This window comes from Lepisosteus oculatus, chromosome 21 (assembly GCF_040954835.1).
Source record: "Lepisosteus oculatus isolate fLepOcu1 chromosome 21, fLepOcu1.hap2, whole genome shotgun sequence".
Classification (NCBI taxonomy): domain Eukaryota; kingdom Metazoa; phylum Chordata; class Actinopteri; order Semionotiformes; family Lepisosteidae; genus Lepisosteus; species Lepisosteus oculatus.
The window spans coordinates 8,417,724-8,434,877 of NC_090716.1; the positions used below are offsets into that span (position 1 = coordinate 8,417,724).

At 35.2% G+C, this 17,154-nt stretch overlaps 1 protein-coding gene across 1 annotated transcript; it reads left to right on the forward strand.

Annotated features, from left to right (window-relative positions):
• The first annotated feature begins 12,977 nt into the window (after positions 1-12,977).
• Positions 12,978-16,149, forward strand: olfml1 (olfactomedin-like 1). Its single transcript, XM_006642625.3, has 3 exons — positions 12,978-13,450; positions 14,081-14,366; positions 14,643-16,149. Exons 1-3 carry the CDS (start codon positions 13,325-13,327, stop codon positions 15,440-15,442), a joined length of 1,212 nt encoding a protein of 403 aa, XP_006642688.2. The 5' UTR covers positions 12,978-13,324; the 3' UTR covers positions 15,443-16,149.
• The last annotated feature ends 1,005 nt before the right edge of the window (positions 16,150-17,154 follow it).

Consider the following 17,154-nt stretch of genomic DNA (forward strand, 5'->3'; position numbering starts at 1 on the left):
TCTTGGTTCTCAGTCCTCAGTCATCATTGCCACTAATCATCGCATCATTCCTCAGACCTTAGTCTCTGCTCTGCCTGCTTCAGCTGTGCAGCTGCTGCCTCAGCTGTTTCCTCAGTCCCAGACCTGTTTGTCCTCATCAGCGCTGTCATTATTTAATAAACTCTCCACTTGCCGCATCTCTCTGGCTCATCGACTTCTAATTTACACCGAGCCCGTACAATTATCCTCTAAGGAGCGATGCTGCTGCTCCTGTTACTGGAAGTAGTGGTTACAGACTATCGTCCCAGTTTAATGCCAGGACACACAATGCTGTAGGAGGAACAGTCACAGACATGCTAGTGTGAACACTCAGAACAGTGTTCTGGATAAATTCCACTTTAGATTTGCTGGGACTAATCTACCTACATTTCCCCCTCAGTTGACTTGAGGTAATTTTCTCTCTGCTCCATCTCATCTGCTGTCTAGTGAGCAGAAATCTGGAATACGTAGCTGCGTTGCTTACTAAGATGAATACTGCACTTCAGTGGTAGAAGGAAAAGTTGTGCTTTATTATTTTGCAGTCTATGCTTCAGAAAAATTAATTTAGCACATGATAAAAACTATTTTGTATCAAATGTATTTTTAACTTCATGCATTAACATCAAGAGATAAAGACATGTTGTACAACAACTAAGGTACAGCAATCAAAATCTAGTCTTCAAAGTAGTCATTATCTGTTTTCAAAATAAATGGCATCACTCTTGGTCTAAAATAGATTAGTACAGAGTGCTCATCAAAATTTCCATGCTATGTTGTTCTTTGATGGTCTCTAATAACTACAGTCACACTTGTCTGGTTAGCCACATTTATCTACCATCTCATCGCGATGGAACTTTTCCAGCATTTACATTTCCGCAGTCTTGCAGCTCATTAGGGACTGGAAAGAAAATGAAGAGCCATGCAGTGCTTTTGACTAAATGAGCAGCATTCCAATGAGGACAAGAAACTCTTGGGGGCATATCTAAGTAGTCAGGATTTATCAACCCAATGGGCAATAAGAATATTGCAATTATCGAACCATCATAGAGCACTTATTTTACAATATAACAAATGATAGCTGCTTAACCCACGTCTCTCATCTAGAAATTTTGTGTAATGGCTTGTATCAGGGCACCAATTATAGCAACGTTACTTTTTTTCGATTAGAATGAAATATTGGTCTCTGTTTAATATACAGTATTAAATCACAATATAAGTAGAATGATTGATTTTTCTGTCCTTCAATATATTCAATTTTATTAAAATGTTGCTAAAAAAACTAGATTTTATGAATAAGTTTATATGCATATAGAAAGTCACAGTACTTCCACATCTAAATGCAACAGGATGAAAAGAATGATGATATACAGTATGCTTATCTGCAAAAGTCTTAAACATCACCATCACACAATCACCAACAATGTATATTTATGTGCTCAAAACATCTCCTGTCAATGGGTAAATGGAGGATATCAGTTGTAAGATTATCATGTGACAAAAAAAATTGAATTACAATTTAAATACAAAATTATAGAAAATCTGCAGACCTCCCATTTTGAATGCAAATGTACACTGCCTACAAGTAAGGCATCAATTTTACGAGAAACAAGATTTTAAGCAAGAAATACCTGTATTAGGACAACATTAGACAACCATGAGGAATATACAGTAAGAAACAGACATTAATTATTTACCACAGAAGAATTTCCCAGTGAGGTTATGTCGTCCTTTTTCATTGCTGTGTGTAGTCTTCACTGTGTACAGAACCTTGTATTGGATTTCTATTCTTATCGTACTGTATTTCAAGAAGCAGTTTCGATATCATCTCTGGTGTGTAAAGAAGGAGGAATAATCATAAAGAATTAATGGAATGCTTTCTGTTTTTGCAGAAACACTGAGTGAATTTGAGATCCTAATGCACAGAAGACCTAAATCAGTACCTAGTGAAGTACACTACAGATATACTGTAGAATGTGCTACTATATTCAAACAGGAAACCTGCTTACTGTACAGGTACAGTATGTACTTCAAACACGTTCAAGGAGACACATTAGTATTAGAAGTTCACCTTAGTTGCTAAAGATTTCAAACACACAACTTCTAAACAAGTTCATTAGCCAATGTTGGCCAATCAAATTCATTAGCACAATTCAAATACTGTATTTGAATACCATGTAAAGTACTTCTATAAAGTAAACAATACATTCATTTCTAATGGGTTACTAATGGCCAGTCTTGCAGAAAAAGTGGAAAAAAAAAAGATTAAGAGCAGACTCATGATCAGTCTTTCAAAATCAGCATATTTTTTTTCTCAATACCTACCACTGTCTTTCCTGCTGTTTAATCGTTATAAGGTTCAGAAAGCTTATTCACTGAGAGTACTATAATGATTCCATCTGAAACATCTGTCTTCTCTACAGCAAGAACCCTGCACTCAAAACAGCTTTTTTTCAGTTCCTGTTGCTTTCTGCCCCTTGTAAAAGATTATTGAGAACATATGTTAAAAATGTTAGTTAGAGATTTGTATACTGGAATTTTACAGAAATATTTTTCACTGAATTCACATTCACAATGCTTTCATTCTAAACTCTATACTTGGTCCTGAATGCATTCTTTTTCCCTGTCTGCATCTAAATCTCAAATGCAATGTTTAAAGGTTCCCTCTTGCTGACATCAAGAGTGACTTAAGTGACTTATCACTGGAAGTTTTACTGTTTTTGTAAATTTCCCACGTATGTTTAAGATTACAGTTCCTTGCAATTATCCATGTGTTAAAAAGAACCGCAGAACCCCATACCGACTACAAAAATAAAATTAATTGCACACATTTTGATTTTGATATGAAATTAGAACAGAACAGCTTTGTAATAAATGACATAGAATTCCACAGGACTTTAAAGCAATGGAATATGATGTACTGCACCATTGATGTGAAAAGGAGACTTAATATGATCCACGTGAAGAGCCTCATAGAGCCCTACAGTCAGTAGAGATACTGTATAACTGTTTAGAAAACTTCAGCAAGAAATTATTTCAGAAATATATACATTCTGAAATGCAGTTCTGGAACTTATCTTTTGATACATAGAAATGTAATTACAAAATTAGAATACAGAAGATAAATCTTCCAAAAAGTCAGCTACAAGGCTTTGTAGTACCATGTAAGGTGATGGGCACATCTCTTCTCATTTCAACCACACATAGGCTGCAGCAAGGTTCTGACTGAGCGTTCTCTCCGAGAGGCACAATCATCACTTGTCAGCTTCTCTAAGTTACCAGCTACTCTTCCCTTAGTGTACTGTATCCGGGTTATTTCATAACACATTGCACCTAACAGGATGTATATCAAATCTTAAACTGAAAACAAAGTTAATGATTCTAAAAGGGTTTGGTGTGAAGGGCTATGACAATGACACTTCATGTTACTGCTTGCATGCAAATGCAGGTTTGATTCAAGAAAGGTGATAGCCAATTACAGAGCCACAGTTGACAGCAGATTTTAGTCCTTTAAAAGGATCCCCTCTGCTGTACTGTATAAACAACTATCAGAGTCTATAATAGACAACTGTTCATGTCTAAAGAACATTTATATTTATTTGCCTTCAATCAACAAATTAAATGAAAACCCAGTTAAGAAAAGTAATGTATAAATAATTCCATTTTAATTATGAGTGCTTTTCAAGAAACGCAAAACACCGAAAATAAAAACAAAGCTGAGGCCTCATCACACAGAAAGATAAAGGTAAAAGAAAGAAACCCACTGCTTTATCTACAGTAATCCCTTAAGAGTACCAAATGTGTCGTCTTATTGAATACACTTTTCAAACTGTCAACTTGCAATCACCTGAATGATGATCTGGTTTTATACATAGGTATAACAAAAACCCAGAAAACTGGAAATGCAGTACCAAGGGGGTGATAATGTCCATCAAACCAAACAGCAGTAACTCCCAGGAGTCTCCCTGAAAACATTTACTGTGCATTATGAGTAGAAGGTTTTACTAATGACTGGATGGAAAATTAGCATAAGAAATCATTAAGCGGAGGTGAAACTAATTCACCAAGAAAAAGAAAAGGATTTAAGGTTTTATTCATCAAGGGAATCATGTTAATCACCCATTTACATCAAGAAGAACTATTGTATCAAATAAATCACTATTACAGTACATTTACAGTAAAAACAAATAAAACCTAAAATGGGATTTTGTTTAATGAGACATGGTTCTTGGTTTTTTCAGTTTTGTTTCTAAATAATCCATTTAGAATCACTATTGCAGTGATGGAACAGGTCAGTTATCTCTAGAATCTTAACTTTTAAATGAACTCTCTTTTGCAACAAGTAGGTACAGTAAGTGGTCTTCTGTGTTGAATTGGTTTAACTATTAGGCATTGTATATTTAAATTCTACAAACCAAAGGCTAACAACTTCAAAGTGCTACAATAGCAATCATTAGGATCCAAGATATTATTGAGGCTTTCTGTTAAGATTATACCTGAAACCAAATAGTAATACTCAACCTCACAGATACTGGCATCAACCTTATTGTTTCTAGTTTGAGGCTTTCTTCCCTCTCATTCATCAAGAGAGGAGTTTATATTTGCTTTTTTTTCTTTCCCCATACATACCCTACTATATTTTGGTAAGTGACCATTCTAACATTGCTGTTACACAGATAAGTATTAAAAAAAAAACACAAAAATGCCTGCGATAGATTCATGTATTCAAGGAAGGGAGCTACAGCACAGTGTAAAACAATGTTCTTTCTTGGTCTCCTTGTTAATTTCCTCCAAGACTATCAGAAATATTTTTAGCATATTTATAATAAGCGTTTAAATTAGGTTATCCTGAAGCTGCTCAGCAACATGGTAATGGGGGCGAAAGGCAAACGTGAATTATTCATGTATTTCTAGGTTTTATACTGAGAGACAAACATCCAGTACACATTCTGTGGGCTATGGGTACAGATGGTGAGACCTGAATGAAAGACTCTGGAGTCTAAGAGAAGTACAATAGTTTACATGGCTTCTCAACAATGATCAAAGGCCTTAGTTAAGATGCAAAATAATACCACATTTTCAAAACACATTTCTAATTCTTAAATCTTCACGTTCTCCCAGAAAGCACTGAAGAATGCTGGAGACAAAGGTTCTACACACAGAGTTTAATGGAGACCCACAGACTGTGGCACAGCTGTTTATCAGTTTAACCATGTACTGTTCATTTTTTCAAAGCTTTATCTATGGAAATGACACACACAACATATGATGCAGATGACATTTGAAGTAGGAGAAAAATAAAAAACAAAAGAAATTCTGCATGATGAATAAGAATCTCTATCCAGTCAGGGTGGACCATCTTAGACAAGAACACACCTTGAGCAGTCACCAATGTCTCATTTCTCAAAACTTTGGCTGTTACAAGAGGTACAGTATTTAAAAAAAAAACGGCATTCAGTATGCTGTACATAACTGGATATCCATTCTTCTGTTGTGTATATACTGCTACACATTTAAAAGACATAGGGTTTAATATACAGGGCAATAACTATCCCATACATACGAAAGTGTGAGATACTTGCATTATTTACACCATTAAAAGACTAAGAAATTTTGAGAAAATTAGATTTTATTTTTGTTATCAGGAGAGATTTCACATCCACAACAATGTATTTTGACTGACCTAGGTGTTAATTTTGTCAGGTTTTAGATTGAACAAATGGACCAGACAATTTCTGATATGAATGTGCCCCTGACCTAAAACGACAGTTGTATCCTGAGGCCATTACATAGCTGCAGAAATGGACACTTTAAAGTCATTTATGTAACGGTAATCTGGTTTTTATTAATTAAAAGCTTATTTCAAAGGATTCCAGCTGAGCCTGCTGCTATTAGTGGGTTTCATTCCTGGAATTACATAACAGGGTTATTTTCCATTATCAGCTGCAGTCATCTTTTCCCTTTGTCTTATATTAACTATTTGTGCAATCATCCAATAGAGCTAACAAACATGACTTAATGTTAGATATCACAGACTCCATTAATGAAAAAGATCTGACATGCCACAAAACTAGCATCCACTTGGCTTTCCAATTAAATATTGATTTGACCCAGCAAAATCATAATCGGAAGTGGGCTGGGGTCTCATGTGTTTTCTGTGCATAATTTATAATTCTGCATCTGGGAAGCTAAGCGAGACAACTTCAAATGCACCAATGAACTGATTTTTTCCTGAAGCTCACAGGAGAAAAAAATAATTGAAGCCAAAAACTGTCTATGTATTGTGTTTAGGTTGGCTGAACTTAAAGTAATAAAGCATTTGCCATTGTTTACAGTATACTGCCTTCAAACATATATGCAATGAAAATCCGGAATAACTTGATTTTTGTACTACAGAAAGGAAAAAAAGCACTTCCCCATTCTCTTCACACAGCAGCACATCTGTACTTTGGTTTTCCCAAACAGAAAAACTAAAGGGGAAAAAAAGGATTGCTCCATTGGTATGAAACTAACAAATCTGTGCCTCATCACCAAGACAAAAAAGGATGGCAGAGACATTATTAATACAATGACTGAGCAAGTCTCTGAAATAATCATTTAAAGGCAGTTTAAAGAAACTAACAAGGTCCTGAAGTAAGGAGAATTGTTTTACTCCTGATATTTACTGTATGCACTCCAAACAACTACTAAAAAATAAGGAGAATTATTAATAGGATAAGACCACGTTTTACAGCATAGTTCCATTAATCTATCATTTACTGCAAATGTATACTTACCTTGAAAATCTATACATACAAAGGTCTAACAACAATTAACCACACCGTCCTAGTTTAGTACTTTGTAACGCATTACCTGCAGAAATTCAGTTTCAATACTGTTTTGTTCCATTTTCCCTTTCAGAAATGTTTAGAAAATGGAAAGGCATGCATGTTAATACTTGACTATCATTAGCAGAGGAATAAAATCAACTCAACATTGATCCATTTTTAATGACAGAATTTGAAATTCCTTATTCAGTTACATTAACATTCATTCTCAGACAAACCAATTAGACAAATGCAGGCTTTGAAGGCTTTCAAGAAAAAGCACTGCAAATGTAAAGCAGCCCTGTGCTATCCTCTCTTGACACAATTGTGTTACCTAAAGTACTTCAAAGAAAGTAAGACAAAAAGTAGTATTGAACAAGATAAAAACCTAAGTAAGTAAATTCAATTAGTGGACAATTTTGATCATATGGTAAGCAATGTATGGTTTCATTCATACATTCAATTTTTTGTGCAAAATTACAGTGAGGCTGTCTCCTTCGATATTCATTAATGTGATTAAAAGGTAATATAACCCAGGACAACGGAAGGAAAGATGTGGGATAAAAAATACAGAAAATGTGGCAATGCAACACAGAAAGCTTACAAAGGTTCGGAAGGCCTTGCTGGGATTTGCTGGAGTTCTTATTCCAGCAGCTGAGAGATAAACCTTCTGCTTTTCTTTTGTATACAGAGATTCAGACAAAGGGAGATGAATCTGTAGCTTCCTTGAGGAGTCACTGTCACGTCTACTGTGTGTTGCTGTTGGCTCAAATGCACCTACTGTATACTGTATAGTGTACTGCATGTTAAAAGTTCAGCAGTACCTCTTGCAACCAGAAACTCTCAGCAACAGGGATACCTTGGCTCGTATTCAATTTCACCATCTGTCATGTAGTATGGGATCCAAATAGGGAATGATACAGAGAACAATTAGATTGCCTACAATTCATACTAACCTTGTAACATTGGAATATGGCAACAGGTGTAAAAAAATCATTTTTCAAGGGATTCTGGATGAAGGGGAAAGATGTACAGCATGCCATTCAAATGTGCCATGTACAGAAAGCCTTCAGTACATTACAATGGATTGCTCGGTCAGTTTGTAAAAAAGAAGCACTCTGAATTTAAATCTTCCTTTATTATTTAGAGTTTTGAGACTTATTACACCATTTTTATGACTGCACAAAGTCCAAAGCAGAAAAATTCAAAGGCCAACTGTTTCAGCCATTCCAGCTTGCTGTAAAATTCTAATTAAATGTATAAAACCGCAATAAATCAATGACACAGGAGTAAGAAACCATGTCTGTATCCTTGTTTTATACTGATCTTCATAAAGCCCTGCAGGGAATCTGTCAACTGGTTAAGATTACTTTTTTTTCATGTATGTTCTTCTAAAATCCCATCTTCCCCAAAAAGCTCAAGCATCAAGATTACATGTAAAAGTATCACCCAAGAAGTATTGCCAAATGTATTTTATGTTAAAAATGTATTAAGAATTTGAATTTGCAGCTGTATGTATTTGTGAAATGCACCGGATATAAATCGCTGAACTCTTGAAACAAAAAAATGGAAGGCAAAATCTTTCACTACAGAAAGTTTCATGGTTTTCCTGAGGGAATTAACTTTTTAAAAAACATAGGGCATTGCTTTCTAGATAACACTTTTAAGTAGGATATACCCTATATAACTTATTAGATCAAACATAATTACACCTTGAACCAAGCCAAAATCATATGTATAAACCATTGAGCACAGAAAGTGTAACTAGGCATTACAGTCTTAGAGATCAACTTGAACACTGAGTATGGCCATATTACTTTTATATTTCCGTTTCGTCACAATCACATATTACGTTTGTAGCTCCTCTTATTTTCATGAACGTGCTCAAAAGATCTGTTTAAATACCCAAAGATACATCTCTCCTTTGTGCTCTTCTGGCAAAAGCTAAAGTGTTCTCTTTTCTGGAGATCTGCACTCAGACTTTTATTGTCTGAGTCTTTTATTATTTTATTGATTTTTTTGTTGAAAAGGTTTATACATTGGTACACACAGTTCTCTCACATTAGAATAAAAAACATAGAAACCTGCAATATACAGTCTTGTTATGCATCATGTACAAATGATGTACCAAAGTAAGAAATAAGAAAAATGCAGAAATAATTACACTATGTAGTGCAGAGATTCAACCTTCCCCATGACGATAACTTCAAATGTTCAGTGGTGAAAAAAATTTTTGGATTGTAAAGGAACACTAGCAAAGAAGTCTCCATCTGCACAAAGTCCTCACACAAACATTTGAGACCATATGGATTTACATGGATTCAGTAACAACAGCCAAGCAACTTGGGTGAAGTTTTCTAGTGTATTAGGAACATCATTTCAAAGGCCTTCTTTGATAAAGGGGCTTGGGAAGTTCACTTAGTATACAGTAAAGAGTTCCTTCCAAATAATTTAATAAGCAATAAATTAGTCTTTGGATATTTCCTATGACAACTCATTGTATATGCAATATACATTGAAAGTTCCTTGCTACTAATAGTTTGCATTAAATGCCTAGTTCTTCCATTTGTTTCCATAACTATCCTCAATATAGCACATGCTGTATTGAACAGCAGTTTACATGTAGGCACGTTCCAAAACGCAACTGGAACCTTCAATGGGATTTCATTAATTTACAACACTCTTATTTGTTAGTTTGTTGATTTAGATTACACAATGATGCAGCATGTTAGACTACATTGATTTCTGATTGAATACCACGTCATAATGCAGCATCTTTAAATATTGGCATCCATTTGCCTGAACTTCGTTAACTCTGGAAACCACATTCCAACTCACTAGAGTGAAAACGTAACACACATTAATAAGAGTAGTTTAAATATTTACAACCCTAAATTCCAAATAACTGTTTAAATTAAGGATTTACTTGGCTTTTTGGTATAGTGTTTTTATTTAGAATATTAACTATTAAGACTATAGCTTTTTAACAGAAAAAATACAACTCTTAGAAAAGAGCAATAACAGATACGGAGGACGTGTTCATCAACAATCTATAGTATCAGTACTGGAGGAAAGAGTATTAGAGGATTAGAAATAACTTTTTTTACAATATGTTTCAGAAAATGTTGGTGAACATCCACATTATGGGGATGGTTTTATTGACCATGATAAACAATTAGCATTAGATAATTCGGGATTAACTGCAATTTAAGTCAAGTAATTCCAACCCTGGTCCTGGATAGGTCCTATGAAGCAAGTTCTATAGTTTACATTAATTTAGGCATCATATGGAACCCAAAATCCATATAAACTCCCACAAGGACCAGATATCTGCTTAATTGAACTGACTCCTTGCTTTATTTACCAATTACGGGTGACCTACAGTGTAAGACTAACTGAATGCGAGTTCTCTAAAACCCTGCTATAGTGGTTTTAGGTTTCTGTACTACTTGTCAGTAATATTGGAAGGCTACTAACATTGGTATTCTGTATTAGCCCTGACTGGTGTCTCTATACTTTCCTAGACTGCCCCTCTGAGGCCATCAGGTGAAGTGTTACTATCCTGTATCAACCATTTTGGTACTGTACAGTATATCACTGCAGAACTACTTAATTTGGCCACAGACAAAAAATAATTTTTAATTTATTATTATTTAAATGGCTTAGTGAGCAACCTTCACTCAGACAACTGAAAGGAAGTGTTGTTTGTTTTGTTCCACAGAAAAGTTTGCTCCTGCCTGTGCTCTGTTATAATATTTAATTTTAAACCTTCCGGGAACCTCAGGGTTTTAAATCCGTTATGAATCCCACATGAACAAGGAGACTTACATGTATATTATTCAATTTATATTGAATTTTCTCCCAATTCCATAATACATCAATATACATAATTGATCTGAATTAGAAATAGGAATGAAAATAATTGAATTAGAAGCAGTTAAGCATATAATTTTCAACTTCTTACATAATTTTCCATTTGTTCTCTATAATACACAAATCAGTATTGCAATTAGAATGCACAACAGTATACAAGAGGCAGCAATAATATTCTTGCATCCCAAAGGTTTAAAAATTATTTTTCTGAAGATGAAGAGAAGTTACTGCCTTAAGACAAATCAGTAGACTGTGGTTTATTTAAAACTACAGCACTGCTACAGAGTAAATTAAATTGGAGGTTATCCATTTTAGTTACTAATACAGCTGATTCTGAAAACACTATTTTAATTGCAGTACTGATTAGTTCAGTCAGCATAAAACTGCCTTCAATGATTATTCAAAATTAAAAATCTAAATCAGTCTACAGTAAGTGTTGTTAGCCTGTGTTGCAATGTCTGGGCAATATCAACATCAATAAAAGTAAACTTGACCTTAAAAAACAGTTATATTCTATCTTAAAATGTCTAAAAATATTATTTAGATTAAGAAATGCACCTGCTCTAAAACCATTCAAGCAGGAAGCCTTAAAACCCTGGATGAGAAAATCTTTTTGCTTATTTGTTTCTAGGAAAACAGACCATTATTCACTGGCACAGAAACTTTGTGAACCTGATAAAAAAGCCTTACAGATTGCAATACAACCCTTAATTTACACACTTAACATTTTCATTATTGACTATGAACCAGCTGGTGAGTTAAACCAAAAAGATTTAGAAATATTTTTTTTTAAAAGACATTCTTTAAGTGGCAATAACACACTACCAGGGTCAAAAAAATAAAATTAGCTGCTCAAAGAAAGATAATGAACCCAAATGCATACAATCACATCCATAAATGCTCATACAGTAATCACAGAAGCAGATAACATCTAACCCTTCTCGTTTTTTTGTAGAAAACTCTTAAAATTATGGTAATAAAACTTGATAACACAAATGAGGGCTCTACAGTCAAAACTTTTTTTTTTTTACATGGAATTAACCTCTGCTCTTTTCCAAAAAATATTAAGAAATGATACTTACAGTACATTCTGGAACTCAAAGAATTAGGTTTTGCTTTGTCATAGGTTTCACCATTATCTGTACAATGTTTTTTCCATTAGCTATTTCACATTTCAAACTACTGTTAAGTGAACTGTGTTACATACTAGTTGTTTTTTTATTTAAATTGCGCACAGCTGAAGCCTTCTAGAGAAGAAAGGTATCCTACTTTTTGTTCTACCAGAGAACTTCACAGCCAATCTAAAAGGATGATTTGCTTAATTTTTACAACAGTTTTTATCATTCTCCCAGATCCCAAGCCCTGTTGATGTAGTCTGTCATCCTCAAGGAACAGAGACTTCACCGTAAAAACTCAATGTGGAATGGGCTTATTACGCTTTTATGATTATAGGGACAGTTAGAACCCTAGAACGGTCAAATTCTAATGTTATACCGTTATTTGATAGTTATATAGTAATATTGACTCACAATAAGTCAACTGAAGTTCATTAACTCATTAACTAGGGGAGCGGTGGCTCTGTGGTTAAGGATCTGCGCCTGTGACTGGAAGGTTGCCGGTTCAAATCCTGTGGCTGGCAGAAGAATCCTACTCCGTTGGGCCCCTGAGCAAGGCCCTTAACCCCTTAAGACAAATTCCTAATGCAAGAAATTGTATAGGGCTAATAAAGAAACATTATTATTATTAACTGTCAGGGGAACAGGATTAAAAACCTGACAGTTAGCCATGGAACAATTTCCAACCATTTTTCAAATTATGCCACAGTAAAAAACACCTTGTTTCCAGATCTCATTCACAGAGCAAGTAATAAAACCATTTAGAATCCTTTAGCATGCAAACATGTTTGTAAAAGGTTTTTACAAATTGTGCAAATTTTCCAAAAGCATTAACTGACGTCTGTGACTCCTACCAAGGTGAACAACATTTTGTATTTTTTTCTTTCAGCACGAAGATACATCTTTTAATTATCTTGGCAAGTCAATTTATGGAATGGTAAGAGCACCATAACAGTACAATTTTTTGTGCAGTTAGGAAAAAAGACGAAATAATCAGCTCATTCTGCAAGTTGTTTGTAGACGTTATGAAAAAATGTTCAAAAAGTTCTCATCCTTCTCCAAAATCAACTTGTGGTCAGTTTGAAAATGCTGAATAGCTCACCAGTCAGCTAACCTGGGGCTAAATGAATATTTTGTGCAGCCATTTTGTCTTTCTACATATTTGCAACCTCATATTTCTCCAAAATCTTTCTGTGCATACAAATAATCACAGAAAATATTCCTTTTTGTGAAAGGGCTTGCAAGTTTAGATGACACAACACATCTGGACTAGATTACCATCTGGAACGATACTTCAGCCTGTGGAAAAATGCCTTTCACGTGGATTATTTAAATGTACTGCAAAAGGGAAGGGTTATGGAGTAAATAAGTTGCCTGCTGTCTACAGATTTATGCAAGCGAAGTAGTCACCAACAAAATCACATTTAATGTGAAACTTCAAGCATGTTTTAGGCGACTTGTGAATCAATCTTTAACTTCAAGGGATTTTTTTTTTGCTTGGATTAAACCTCAGTCATGCATTATTGTTATTTAAAAGTTTTCATAGTTGTGCTTTTGATTCAGGTGATTGGAAATGCACAGAGGATCACTCAAGATATCATCATTATGCAGTACTTTGAAAGCAGAATTGCAATGCTTGAGGTAAGGATATAATTTAACTTGTGAAATACGTATTTCAATGAAATAGATGGATTGGTATTAATAAATGAGGTGAAGAAAATTAGATATGTTTTTTGAGTGATGTGTAGCTCTTAACATTTTTACTTTATGCTGGTTAGGAGGAAAAAATTGAAAACCTCAGAAAGTCTTAATATACGGTGCTTAACATAAGGTGTTACCAACCATATGTTTATAATGACACGCACGTTAAAAATAGTTTGTTTAGAAACGGGTTTTCACCCTGCACAACTTATGAGCTGCAACAACTTCAGCATATTCAGGGTTGTTTTCTGGGAATGCTCTCCCTGGAAACATAGATTTTGTTTTTCACAATGTCTGTGGCAGGCTTTCAAGTTTTATTTAAATGATTCATCTTTTCATCTTGAATCATTTTTTTTAAATACACTCTCACACATATCTTTCTTGCTTTTGCAGAGCTTGTGTTTTCATGGGAATCTCAACACTGAATTTATTGTTTTTTCTGGAAAATCATTCTAAACTTAGTGCATTGAATATAAGATATTTATTCATGTGTTTGTGTCTGGGTTTGTCTGCAAACATGCTACATTACTGGATCTTTTCGTGAGCCCTGTGTTTATGTCCCTTTAACAGGACAGGCTGATAAAATGTGATCAAGACATCATGAAGTATGTCCAGGAGCTGTATGCCTTCTCGAAAGAAATGCGGGCCCGTTTGGATGGCCTGGGTGTTTACAGAACAGAGTTCAGGAGCGAAGTGGAGAGTGTGGTGTCCAGAGTGGAGAGAATCGAGCATGACATCGATTACCTGGAGAATCAGAGCCCTGTGCAGCCATGTGTAGAGATAGACGACAGGTTGCTGGAACAGCAGGTAAAAAAGGCACAAGGCAAGAAGGCAGACAAGCTCAAGCTGGGGACAGGTAAGGAAAAACAGCAGAGAAACATGCCCACCTTAAGTACTACAAGCTTTAGGCCTTTTTGTACAAGTTGTATCAATGAAGGAAAAAAACGAAATATTTTATATTCATACAAATGACCAGTAACAAGTCCCTCTGTTCTTTATCAGTTTTGTGTGCTGAATAAAATTATGTAAAACAGTCTGTTCTATCAGTGATAAATGGGTGTTTTCTTTTTTAAAAAATACAGCTCGCTGGGTTACAAAACAATACACTAATAAGCCTATTTTATCTTTACAGATTGTGATGCCATGCTAACAAGTATAAAGTCTATAAAGATTGTGAAAAAAGCAGGAGACGTTCATGGTTCATGGATGAAAGACCCGAGCAAATCTTCTCCGAAAATTTATTTTTTCAGCGGGACCAAAAATACTACTCTATTAGAATTTCCCAACATTAAAGAATTTACTGAAAGCAACTTCACCCAAGTAGCAAGGAATGTAACTCTACCATTCCCTTGGCAGGGAACTGGGCATGTAGTGTACAATGGTTTCCTGTATTTTCACAAGAGTGGCAGTTTAAATGAGATCATAAAATTCCACATACGCAACAGAACTGTGACTGACAGCATGTTATTGCCGGGGGCAGGCAGAGTGCCAGTTTATCAGCTTTCCCCATTCACATTTATCGATTTGGCTATTGATGAGCTGGGATTGTGGTCTATTCATGCTGATCCAGACACTGGTCGTAAAATAGTGATCACTAAAATAGACAGAGGAAGTCTTTCTGTAGAACATAGTTGGGATACCAGCTGTAGCAGCGAAGACGCGGAAGCAGCTTTCTTAATATGCGGTACCTTGTATGTAGTCTACAATTCGCGTTATGGGGGAAGATCGAGAATACAGTGTTTGTACGATATTCATGATATGATAAGCAATGAGGAGAGCCAGATCTTATATTTCCCTAAGCGTTATGGAAGTCACTCTGTTATGCATTATAACCCAAAGGAAAAGCAGATTTACTCGTGGGATGATGGATACCAGACCATTTACAGATTAGTTACGAAGCAAAAAAACGAAGGATCTTTAGGATCGATATAACTCAAAGCACGGATTTGCAGGCAGATATTTGCAAGCTTATCGCGTAAAAGTTATGCTGCATGCTCTCTTCAAATCTAATTCCATTTTGCAAATATGTAATTGCAGTTACAAGAGGCACTAATTAAAAAGCAAAGCAGGCTTTGCTTCTATTATGTATTTAAAGTCTAGATACGAGGCGGGGAAAGCTGAATATTAACATAAACTTATTTTTAGCATGTAGTAGTATTGTGAACTTGAACGAGCAAATGGCGAACTGCCAAAAATAAGATCTACTGTATACAACCCCACAGGTTGTTACAGCGGTTTAAGAAACATACTGTAACTGTAAATCTTTTTTTATCGTGGTTCACATCTGAAAATTTTCAAAGCACTGCATGAAGTTTCGAGTAATCATGTACAGCAGATCTGTAACAAATGCAGTTCTTCAGACTCCAGTAAAGTAGCGGCGCCACTTTGCAGTTATCCAGCTGCGACAAGTGAAGTCATAGGACATCGAAAACACAGCCATGCTTTCATGTCAAGCAAATTGGGAGTGAAAAAGTAAGTTCTACACGTATTAAGGCTACTTTCTAGTTGCAAATTGCAGTTGTAGCAACATGCAGCAAAGTATAACGCTGTATTTTTCGAGCTATGCTACTTGCTCTTTAAATGTGTACTGTACTTTTGATGACTGAAAATCATACATCTTAATAAAGACGTTTTTGATCAATAACAATACTAGTACATTGCATTTGCAAAGTGTTTTTTATTCCAATGGTTTCTCAAAGCACTTCAGCAGGTGGCTGTTACCGATGGTCATTTTGATACCATTTCGAGGATATTGCTAGGCTATGGTGGCAGCAAAATTATTAAGCCCTTGTTGTTAGTTGTACACTACATACAGTAATCCGGGCAGCACTGTATATTACAGTGCTAGTGTTTCAGACAATGTTTAGAGCTGTTTGAAAATTGCCACTTACAGAGCCTGAAGATTTCATTAATGTTCCACAGCTACTGTTCGCGCAAGTGGCATCCATCTGTTTCACTACAGGTATTGAAGTTTAAAAGCATCTAATTGTCAATAAAACACCAGGAAATGTTCTAGCATGCTACGATCAGAAGAACGTTCTCAATTAAACGCGCAAGGAACACGTTTACGGTGCGTCATGTCTCAAAAGAGCCCACTAATGAATAGTTATGTAAAATAACAATAAAAGATTAATAAATACTGACTTTTCAGTGAAATATACTCTGGTGCAAAGAATCACTAAGTGACTTCTTTTCAACAAAGAAACAAAGATTCAGACATTATGTTTCACAAATGGTTATGAATCTAATCTACGATTCACTGAATAGCTAATTTTGAGTTTTAAAAAATTATGTAGAAACAATCTAACGCGGCTGTTTTATTTAAGGAGTTTTGGTTATTGTTTTGTACTGTTTATCATGTTTGAAAAGTTTATTTTAAATGTAGTTACAGTAACAGTTACCTCCATAGTAGAAAACTGTGCAGGAATGTGACCTACTGTACTATTGCATCCTTGAGCTCGGGTTACCAGCCAAAACTATTTCTACCACTGGAGGGAGCAGGACGGTTATAAAACATCAGCTGCCCATGTTTATCCCATGTTTAAAAAAGAAATCAACAGACACCACATAATAGACCACTTGGACCAAGACTAAAACCAGGAATCAGGAAGATGAAAATGAGGGAAAAGAGTATTATCGATGTT